At 39.1% G+C, this 12,296-nt stretch overlaps 1 protein-coding gene across 3 annotated transcripts in view; it reads left to right on the plus strand.

Moving 5' to 3' along the window:
- Positions 1–12,296, plus strand: part of vac14 (vac14 homolog (S. cerevisiae)) — a 30,966-nt gene that overhangs the window by 15,119 nt on the left and 3,551 nt on the right. For all 3 annotated transcript variants that reach the window (XM_036978252.2, XM_036978250.2, XM_036978246.2), the window contains 2 exons: positions 11,941–12,085; positions 12,189–12,254. In XM_036978252.2, the coding sequence (XP_036834147.2) occupies positions 11,941–12,085; positions 12,189–12,254 (211 nt within the window). The remainder of the gene's footprint in view (positions 1–11,940; positions 12,086–12,188; positions 12,255–12,296) is intronic.

Raw genomic sequence — 12,296 nt, forward strand, 5'->3', positions numbered from 1 at the left:
GAAGAGGCGACCCCGGGATGCTCGAATTCTAGGCAGAAGCATGTGACATAACATTTTATTTGATCGGGTTTCTGATATAGGCCTACGGTATGGTACTAATTTGTCTCAAGCATGCCTGTGCTTCAGAATCCAAAAATGATCAGCTACATTTTGAGAAGTGATTGTGTGCGCATATGGGGGGGGGGGGGGTCGCAAGCTTTGAACCACTGCTTTTTTTGGGGGGTCGCGGGTCAAAGTTAGAACCACTGAGCTAGCGAGCAGAGTGCTGATTTGCTGTACAGCAATAGGATCGGGTGCAGAGCCAACGTCAAATTGTAGGGAGAGTTGATTTCCTGTAAATATCCAGCTACAAAACATTTTGGTAATCAAAAAATGAACTCTTTACTTTGCAAACATACCAGCAATGGGGTATCAGGCAACAATTACTAGTAGAGGCTTAGCTACTGGTCTTTTGGTATGTCGAAATTGAGAATTCACTTATGAAGCTGACATTTTGAATTTGTTAAAATGTAATTATTACAATCTATGTGTTGTAGACAAAGTAATAAAGTTATGTCTGGTAGCCTCATAAAGATTGGTAGTTGAACTAGTCATAGCATGTATAGATAAAAAATGTTTTACTTGACTTGCTGTTAGAATGCACGACTTGCACTTGACTCGAGACTCTGCTTGTTCTACTTGGAACTCGACTCGGACCTTGAGACTTGCTTGTGACTGGAATAATAGTGACTTAGTCCCACCTCTGGTAATTACACATTTGATCAGTTTCATCAATGTATAGACTGCCCTCTGCAGCTGTATTAGTTGTAAATGGTGAGATTTTATTTAACAATATGTATTTCAAATGTACATCTTCCCTGTGGGCATCCCAATATTCACTGGCAGCATGTTCAGAATAAATGCAGATGTCCTAGAAAATAAGATATATCCACATTGGTCTTAATAGTAATATATGCCATTTAGCAGACACTTTAATCTGAAGTGATTTAGTCATGCATTCATACATTTTACGTATTGGTGGCCATGGCAACCGGCTGGAATGATTTCCCTTTGCTCGGTGTGCCCACACTTAGCCTGCATTTAGCATTCATATGTGATTAACCACAAGTTAGCCTTCTCTTCCCTATGAGACCTCGTAAGAAGTTCCAAAGATCCTTGTTCTGCTCCACTGTGTCCACGGTGACACATCGCCCTGGCCTGAAGAGTACCACAGTCCACCTCCAACTATCCAAGTACTTAGACAACCCTTAGGATGTAGTCTATAAAAACCATTAGGATGTATCCCATACAACCCATCACATATTCAGTCAGGTTCATAATTATTGGCACCCTTGATAAAGATGAGTCAAAATGCTGTACAAAATAAATTAGACAAATACTGAGCTATATTGTATGCTTAAAAAAATGTGGGACATTATTAAGTCAGATGACTTGAGCTTTTTGACCACGTACACCAGTTTTGGGTTTGGTGTTGAAAAACAGTAGCATATGTGACTTAAGGAAACTAGGCGTATGTCGCACGTCACAGGAGAGGTATCAATGCGTTTTTTAGCAAATGCCTTCTGGAACGTGAACTTTCATTTAACTTTTCATGTGCCATGTAGCATGCTTCTGTCTAACATTAGCTGCTCAGTATGTGTAGATAAACCTTTCTAATGATGCTTTTTTTAAAGATATCACGAAGAACTGTAAAAGTGTCACAAATCTCCACTTTTTGGAGGACCGAGTTTTGAAATCAGTGGAAGGCCCAGTGGAAGCAGAGTATGATATCTAAGGAGATGTTGAAAATTCTGACGTTTGATTGAAAATATGCGGATGGAGAACACCCAAAAGGCTGTTGTATAAAAACACTGGATTACATCTTCAAACTAAGTGCAACCATGGCTTCCTTGACAGAAGGAGAAGCGTTCTTCCATGTATACGGTGAAGAGTCCAGCTAGCGAGCATTGAAGTTAATGCGTACTGTTAGCTAGCTAATGTTAGCTGGCTGGCTCGCTAACATTACGTGTATGATCTGTGTAGTAATATTGTTTGTATCTCAGAAAGCCATTACTAGTTATAGCCCAATGTTAACTAGCTAACATTGAACCTAATTGCTTAGCTTCACCTACCAGCAGATTAATGCATGGTAGTAACATGAGTTGGGATAATGGGTAATTGTTTAGCTAGCTAGCGAAGACTCCACTACACAAGTAACCATTTCACTGTACCGTTTACACCTTCTGTATCCTGTGCATGTGACAAATGTATATTTGATTTGATATAGTGTGTGTTTACCAGAGACTGTAATGTGAAGAACATGACTTGCACCAAATTCAAATGAGGATATAATGTTAGGTCAACGAGACGGTGTCCAAGTTCTAAAATACTCCGGTAGAATGCCCTGCTTTTCTGTAATTAGTGCGCCACTAACTTGTTGGGAGTTTATTTTCCTCTAATGAATACAAATTAGCTTCTACATTTCTTGCCGTTTGGGGTTTTAGGCTTGGTTTCTGTATAAGCACTTTGACATATGCTGATGTATAAGGGTTTTTTAAATAGATGTGATTTGAGCTAAAGTTAAGATGTTGTCAGCTATGATATGGTCATTATTTGAACTGGCTAGCCAGTTAACTTAATGAACCAAAACATTGTTTAGGAAGTTGCCTGGTTTGCTAGATTGACATATATACAAAAATAATTTTAAATGGATTGGTTTATTGGTGTTAAAATACACCAGTTATACTATTTTGGACCACCAGGCTGCTGTTGTCATGCAGCCTGTTTTTGTGTTTTTTATACTTTTTCATAACGACAACGAAAAGTTTGCTCTCCGGTGACGATAGAATGTTCATGATTTCACTGTGACAATTGTGTACAGACATGTCGATAGACCTAGTATAAACCAACCTTTTAATCTTTGGTTGTTTAGTACACTACCGTACTCAATCTGTTAGCATATGTCCGCACCTGACTCCTTAAAGAGATAGGTGGGGCTAGGGCTGTTGCGGTCACATTGTCAGCCAGTGATTGTGAAGCAAATAACTGTCGGTCTCATGGTAATTGACTGTTAATTAACATAAATGGGTTCCACACATGCAAGCTGCTGATGTGGGCTTTTGCAACATCTACCTTTTAAGTCCAAAGTGGAATAAATCAATTTAGTTGCCTGTACACTTTATTTTAGGAAGGTCTTTCCTATGAAACATGAAGTGCCTTTATTTTATATTATAATTTTATTGTAAGAATATAATTTAATTTTTCTGAGCTAGTGTGCACATGTAGCCATTATTGCGTTCAGCTTAAAAAGTGATAATTTAAAACCGGTTATATTTATGATTGCGTTATTTGGCAACAATGATACAAACCTTAATGTCTTATGAAATCAAAACATATGGGCTGCATGATTCCACTATATTGATGTAAAAAAGAGAAAAAAGGCATACTATTTGTCGCAGTGTAATTGCCTGTTTCGATTTAAAATGGCCAATTATCAGCTGGGCAGTCTAAACACCACCAGCATTTATATATTTTTATTTCTTTAACCTTTAACTATTCAAGTCAGTTACGAACAACTTCTTATTTACAATGATTGCCAAACCTGGACCATGCTGGGCCAATTGTCCCTATGGGACTCCCATTCACGGCGGGTGTGATACAGCCTGGATTCGAAGCAGGGACTGTAGTGACGCCTCTTGCACTGAGATGCAGTGCCTTAGACCGCTGCGCCACTTGGGAGCCCAAGATTTAAGCTTACACACACTTTTTGTTCATGGTCTTCTATTTTTTACTGAAGGCAACAAAAAGCAGCATGGTGACATCAGCATTGTGACAAATGGTGCCCGTAGGCTACTTAGGCTTTCAAATAGGAATTTTCATAGATATTTTTTAGTTTATAAGGGGGTTGGTTGGTTATTAAGTTAATGTAAAACAATTAAGAATAATAACACAGTAATACATGTAAAGCCAAAGCACATGTGAGGAATAAAAAAATACTTATAATTATGTAAATAAAGACACAACGGAAAATAAAACTATTGCGCTCAAAGCCTCTACAGGATCGGCGGGACGGTTGAGCTAATGTAGGCTGCGATTAGCATGAGGTTGTAAGTAACAAGAACATTTCCCAGGACAAATACATATCTATGGGCAGAAAGCTTAAATTCTTGTTAATCTAACTGCACTGGCCAATTTACAGTAGCTATTACAGTGAAATAATACCATTATATTGTTTGAGGAGAGTGCACAGTTATGAACTTAAATGTATTATTTAACCAATTAGGCATATTTGGGCAGTCTTGATACAAAGATTTGAACAGAAATCAGTCTAAAACAATTGCACATGGCTGCTATCTGGTGGCCAAAATGTATCCTGGGCTGGAATGATGCATTATGGCCTTTCTCTTGCATTTCAAAGATGATGGTGCAAAACAAAATGTTTTTTTTATATATATATTTTTTTTTTACCAGATCTAATGTGTTATATTCTCCTACATTAATTTCACATTTCCACAAACTTAAGTGTTTCCTTTCAAATTGTATCAAGAATATGCATATCCTTGCTTCAGGTCCTGAGCTACAGGCAGTTACATTTGGGTGTGTCATTTTAGGTGAAAATTTAAAAAAAATGGGCAGATCCTTAAGTGGTTCTGCCTATTCGATTTAAGAAACATGGTGTTCCTTGATCAAAACTTTATAGCCTAACTTTGGCGAGTGCGAGCCTATGATAGTGGACTGAAACAATAGTCGTTTATAGGCAACGGGCAGCTTAACTGTCCTGCAATACACTGCCCATCTTTTTTTTTTTTTTTTTTTTAGCTTTTTCTTTTTTGTTAGCTCTTGTTGCGTGTGTCCTGTTTAAAAGTTGTAAAATGGGCTTGACTGATGACACTGTCACACAGTTCTCCCCAGATAGGATATCAGTGAAGTTAGGCACAGGCATCAGTGCGGCATTGATCGTTTGCAGAACATTGACCTGCCATGACTGATCTAAATGCTTGTGGTCTCGATCGTCAATCAATACCCGTCGTATGGCCAGGACCTGCTCCAAAACTCTTTGTGTTTCAAATATTTATTCCCTTGCATTTCATATAATTTGATGTATACAATTTATTAATCTAGGACCAACATCTTGATAACAAAAATTGTAGGTTGTATTTGATTTAAATAGCCTAAAATTAATAGAATGAAATGTGCACATCATTCAATTAATAGGACTAATTGTATTTGGAATGCAATAGGCATAATTTCATATACAGTACCAGTCAAAAGTTTGGACACACCTACTCATTCCAGGGTTTCTTTATTTTTACAATTTTCTACATTGTCGAAGGCCCGGGTTGCGTGTTTTTTCTGACTTACAACACCTTCTGTGACTGCCAGATGCAGTTTGTGTCCAAAGCAGTTAAGCCATGGCCAACCCAACTGCCTCACCGCGGCCACAATGTTTGCCCTGTTGTCAGTTGTGCTACAGGACACTTTCTTCTCATCCAATGCCCATTCTGCCAACACGGACCGGAGAGCTTCACTCAGGTTGTCCGCAGTATGGTTCTCTGGCATATAGGTTGTCTCAAGACAATGGGGCATGAGACCAATCACTGGCTATGTAGTGAATAGTCAGGCTCATGTATGGGGTCATGGTTTACTCTAGACCAAATATCTGTTGTGAGAGAAATTGGGTATGTCTTGAGTTCTTGGAGAATTTCTCCCCTCACTTTCTTATACATATTGGGAACAGCCTTTTGTGAAAAGCATGCTCTCGATGGTAACTCATACTGATTGTCCTGTATGAAAAGGAACATACTTTTTTTTTGTTAAATAACCAAAAAATATTACATCTTATTTTGCTACATAAGACTGAATCTAACAGGTCGTTCACATGTGCAGAAAGTACCTCATACTTGCGGTAAAATATGATGATGGATCTTTGTTATTGGGCTATTTTACTTTCACTGGTACTGGGGCCCTTGTTAAGGTCAACAACATCATGAAATTTAACAAGTATTAGGACATTTTAGGCAAAAACTTGGTTGCCTCTGCCAGGAGGATGACACTTGTGGATCTTCCAGCAAGACAATAATCCCAAACACAAATCAAAACTGAAAGAAATTGTTAATTGACCTCAATCAATATTTTGCAATGGCCATCTGTCTCCGGGCTTGAACCCCATTTGAAAACCTGTTTGAATTGAAGAGGGAAGTCCATAAGAGCAGACAAAGGATATCAAGGATCTGGAAAGATTCTGTATGGAGGAATGGTCTAAGATCCCTCCCAACGTGTTCTCCAATCCCATTAAATAAATTAGAATTGGAAGGGTGCTAGAGGATTAAATCATGGTGACAATTTTGCCCCATCTTTTTTTAAATGTATTACTACTTGTTAAACCAAATATCTTTGTCTGAGCATTTATGTAATAATAAAATGTCCCAAATCTTTTTTTAAATCTTTCTCAAGGGTGCCAATAATTATGGACCTGACTGTATTTATTATTGTATTATAACCCTTAGATTAGTGGTATACTCCATTCAACCTCTAAAAATGTGGTGTCCTACTCCATACAATGCTTAGATTACAGCAAAGCCCTGAGTACAACCTTTAGTGACGTACTTCTCCTTGCAACCCTTATTATGCATGAAACACATTGAGAATCTCACTGCAGATAGGTACTTATCACAGTGGGAGGGTTTCCTTCTCTTGCTTGAACAAAAGCTCTACCTGCTGCATGATGAGCAATGCTAGTCAGTAGCCAACAACTTTACTTTGAGCCACTCAGTCCTACCAGTTTGTCTGAGCTATTGGATTACTTACAGTGAAGCCTTGTTTTTAACTAGACCTGACGTCTCTGTGTTGCATGGAGACGATATGTCATGCTTGTGCCATGCCTCATGACTAGTGCCATGTATTCGCAAAATCTTCAAGCTATTGTGATTTGTCTGCGCTTGTGAGGCTGGTTGGACATGCTGCCAAATTCTCTAAAAATGACGGAGGCTGCTTATGGTAGAGAAATATAAACATTACAATTCTCTGGCAACAGCTCTGTTGGACATTCCTGCAGTCACCATGCCAACTGCACGCTCCTTCAACTTGAGACATCTGTGGCATTTTATTGTTTGACAAAACTGTACATCTTAGAGTGGCCTTTTATTTTCCCCAGCACAGGGTACACCTGGATGGATTATCTTGGCAACAGAGAAAAGCTCACTAACTGGGATGTAAACGAATTTGTGCGTATGGAACATTCCTTGGATCTTTTATTTCAGTGCATGAAAAATGGCACCAACACTACATGTTGCGTTTATATTTTTGTTCAGTGTAGAAGCTCCAAAAAGGTTGTGCATGCATTGGCTGGGAATCGAACCCGGGCCTGGCAGCGTGAGAATTCTACCACTGAACCACCAATGCTTAGCTGTGAAGAAAAGGGTCCCTCTGTTTCTGAAGGAGAGAAGAATTCCCACGGCACAGCAGGGTTGGAAGGGGGCGGGGGGGGATTGGGGAAAAGCTGCAGTCGTAAGTTTGGTGGAATGAACGAACAGACCTGCAGAGAAGCTAGAAGATGTTTGTCTGTGCTCAGATAAACGTTGGGAACTGAGGAGGATCTGTCACGATAAATGTTTGCTCATTCATTTACATGGAGCCAGTTCGGACACATGCAGTGCATTCGGAAAGTATTCAGGCCCCTTCCCTTTCTCCACATTTTGTTACATTAGCCTTATTTTAAGTATTTTTCCCTTTATCAAATCTACACACACTACCCCATAATGACCAAGAGCAAACAAATTTAGCCAAATGCATTTAAACTTAGTTTTTCACAATTTCTTGACATTTAATCCTAGTAACAATTCCCTGTTTTAGGTCAGTTAGGATCACCACTTTATTTTAAGAATGTGAAATGTCAGAATAATAGTTGTGATTTTATTTCAGCTTTTATTTCTTTCATCCCATTCCCAGTGGATCAGAAGTTTACGTACGCTCAATTAGTATTTGGTAGCATTGCCTTTAAATTGTTTGACTTGGGTCAAACATTTCGTGTAACCTTCCACAAGCTTCCCACAATAAGTTGGGTGAATTTTGACCCATTCCTCCTGACATAGCTGGTGTAACAGAGTCAGGTTTGTAGGCCTCCTTGCTCGCACACACTTTTTCAGTTCTGCCAACACATTTTCTATAGGATTGAGGTCAGGGCTTTGTGATGGCCACTCCAATAGCTTGACTTTGTTGTCCTTAAGCCATTTTGCCACAACTTTGGAAGTATGCTTGGGGTCATTGTCCATTTGGAAGACCCATTTGCGACCAAGCTTTAACTTCCTGACTGATGTCTTGATGTTGCTTCAATATATCCATATCATTTTCCTCCCTCATGATGCCATCTATTTTGTGAAAGTGCACCAGTCCCTCTTGCAGCAAAGCACCCCCACAACATGATGCTGCCACCCCGTGCTTCATGGTTGGGATCGTGTTCTTCGGCTTGCAAGCCTCCCCCTTTTTCCTCCAAACATAGCAACGGTCATTATGGCCAAACAGTTCTATTTTTGTTTCATCAGACCAGAAGACATTTCTACAAAAAGTACGATCTTTGTCCCCATGTGCAGTTGCAAACCGTAGTCTGGCTTTTAATGACAGTTTTGGAGCAGTGGCTTCTTCCTTGCTGAGTGGCCTTTCAGGTTGTGTCGATATAGGAATCGTTTTACTGTGGATATAGCTACTTTTACCTGGTTTTCCTCCAGCATCTTCATAAGGTCCTTTGTGGTTGTTCTGGGATTGATTTGCACTTTTTGCACCAAATTATGTTCATCTCTAGGAGACAGAACGTGTCTCCTTCCTGAGCTGTATGACGGCTGTGTGGTCCCATGGTGTTTATACTTGCATACTATTGTTTGTACAGATAAACGTGGTACCTTCAGGCATTTGGAAATTGCTCCCAAGGATGAGCCAGACTTGTGGAGGTCTACAACTTTTTTTTCTGAGATCTTGGCTGATTTCTTTTGATTTTCCCATGATGTCAAGCAAAGAGGCACTGAGTTTGAAGGTAGGCCTTGAAATACATCCACAGGTACACCTCCAATTGACTCAGGCTAATTGACATAATTTATCAGAAGCTTCTAAAGCCATAACATAATTTTCTAGAATTTTCCAAGCTGTTTAAAGGCACAGTCAACTTAATGTATATAAACCTCTGGAATTGTGATACGGTGAAATAATCTGTCTGTAAACAATTGTTGGAAAAATGACTTGTGTCATGCACAAAGTAGCTGTCCTAACAGACTTGCCAAAACTATAGTTTGTTAACAAGAAATTTGTGGAGTGGTTGAAAAACGAGTTTTAATGACTCCAACCTAAGTGTATGTAAACTTCCTACTTCAACTATATATGTGTGTGTGTGTGTGTGTGTGTGTGTGTGTGTGTGTGTGTGTGTGTGTGTGTGTGTGTGTGTGTATGTATGTATGTATGTATGTATGTATGTATGTATGTATGTATGTATGTATGTATGTATGTATGTATGTATGTATGTATGTATGTATGTATGTATGTATGTATGTATGTATGTATGTATGTATGTATGTATGTATGTATGTATGTATGTATGTATGTATGTATGTATGTATGTATGTATGTATGTATGTATGTATGTATGTATGTATGTATGTATGTATGTATGTATGTATGTATGTATGTATGTATGTATGTATGTATGTATGTATGTATGTATGTATGTATGTATGTATGTATGTATGTATGTATGTATGTATGTATGTATGTATGTATGTATGTATGTATGTATGTATGTATGTATGTATGTATGTATGTATGTATGTATGTATGTATGTATGTATGTATGTATGTATGTATGTATGTATGTATGTATGTATGTATGTATGTATGTATGTATGTATGTATGTATGTATGTATGTATGTATGTATGTATGTATGTATGTATGTATGTATGTATGTATGTATGTATGTATGTATGTATGTATGTATGTATGTATGTATGTATGTATGTATGTATGTATGTATGTATGTATATATGTATATATAAATATATATCATTTAAATATATATATCATTTAAATATATATATCATTTATATATATATATCATTTATATATATATATAATTTATATATATATATATATATATCATTTAAATATATATATCATTTAAATATATATATCATTTAAATATATATATCATTTAAATATATATATCATTTAAATATATATATCATTTAAATATATATATATATATCATTTAAATATATATATATATATCATTTAAATAAGTTTTCAGACCCTATGCTATGAGACCTGAAATTGAGCTCAGGTGCATTGTTTCCATTGATCATCCTTGATGTTTCTACAACTTGATTGGAGTCCACCTGTGGTAAATTCAATTGATTGGACATGATTTCGAAAAGGCACACACTTGTCTATCTATATAAGGTCCTACAGTTGACAGTGCATGACAGAGCGAAAACCAAGCCATGAGGTTGAAGGAATTGTCCGTAAAGCTCAGAGACAGGATTGTGTCAAGGCATAGATCTGGGGAAGGGTAACAAAAAAATATTTCTGCAGCATTGAAGGTACCTAAGAACACAGTGGCCTCCATCATTCCTAAATGGAAGAAGTTTGGAACCACCAAGACACTTCCTAGAGCGTTCTGTCCGGCCATACTGGGCAATCGGGGGAGAAGGGCCTTGGTCAGGGAGGTGACCACGAACCCGATGGTCACTGACAGAGCTCAAGAGTTCCTCTGTGGAGATGGGAGAACTTTCCAGAAGGACAACCATCTCTGCAGCACTCCAGATATCAGGCCTTCATGGTAGCGTGGCCAGACGGAAGCCACCCTTTGGTAAAAGGCACATGACAGCCCACTTGGAGTTTGTCAAAAGGCACCTAAAGGACTCTGACCATGAGAAACAAGATTGAATTCTGGAGGAAACCTCACACCATCCCTACTGTGAAGCATGGTGGTGGCAGCATCATGCTGTAGGGGTTTGCTATTCAGTGGCAGGGACAGGGAGGCTAGTCAGGATCGAGGGAAAGATGAACGGAGAAAAGTACAGAGATTATTGCTGAAAACCTGCTCCAGAGCGCTCAGAACCTCAGACTGGGGCAAAGGTTCACTTTCCAACAGGACAATGACCCTAAGCACACAGACAAGACAATGCAGGAGTGGCTTCTAGACAAGTCTGAATGTCCATGAGTGGCCCAGTCCAGCCAGAGCCCAGCCAGAACCCGATCGAACATCTCTGGAGAGACCTGAAAATAGCTGTGAAGCAACGCTCCCCGTCCAACCTGACAGAGCTTGAGAGGATCTGCAGAGAAGAATGGGAGAAACTCTCCAAATCCAGGTGTGCCAAGCTTGTAGCGTCATACCCAAGAAGACTTGAGGCTGTAAGCTTCAACAAAGTACTAAGTGCAGGGTCTGAATACAATTTTTTTTTTTTTTATATATGTGCAAACATTTCTTAACCTGTTTTTGCTTTGTCATTATGGGGTATTGTGTGTAGATTGATGGGGGGGAAATAACTATTTCATCAATTTTAGAATAAGGCTGTAATGTAGCAAAATGTGGAAAAAGTCAAGTGGTCTGAATACTTTCCGAATGCACTGTAGATAAACTCCAGATTTCCCATAGTTCCTGCTAGCCTAGCTGTGCTGTATATCTGAAAGCTTGTGCATTGTGTCCTCTAGAGTCTAGAGCAATGTTAACTTGCTAAGCTGCTGTATTGTCCAGCTCTGTCGTGCAGTCCCACACCTATGTCTCATTTATGTGGGTCTACTGTTCTCTGTTATACCTGACCATGCCTCAAAGGCCTCTACAGTGTTTGATCTTCCTCTGTATTGTTTCTGTTTCCCTCTGTGGCTTTTTAGTATCTGCTGTTACCTATTTTGGAGTGTGTGTTTCCATAACTTTGTCTTGTGTACTTCCTTTCTTACCCGTTTTCTCTCTCCTGGACAGTGCTGACCGGTCACAGGTGACCCTTGACCTTGATGGGATAGTTCAGGTGTTGGACCGCCACCTGCATGACTCCTCCACCGGCATGATGACCCGCATCTCCGTGCTCAAGTGGCTGTACCACCTCTACATCAAGACACCTCGCAAAGTGGGTCTTATTACCAATCCTGCTCCTTTCTTTGGAGTGTTTTACAGTATGTCTATCAGCACACTGATCTGTGTGTCTATTTGTGTGCCTTTGTGACGTGTAGATGTTCCGGCACACAGACAGTCTGTTCCCCATGTTGCTGAAGACCCTCTCAGATGAGTCTGATGAGGTGAGTACTACATGCACCCCCAGTTGAGTATCTCACTAATGT

This window comes from Oncorhynchus mykiss, chromosome 1 (assembly GCF_057628025.1).
Source record: "Oncorhynchus mykiss isolate SJ-2025 chromosome 1, ASM5762802v1, whole genome shotgun sequence".
Taxonomy (NCBI): Eukaryota; Metazoa; Chordata; class Actinopteri; order Salmoniformes; family Salmonidae; genus Oncorhynchus; species Oncorhynchus mykiss.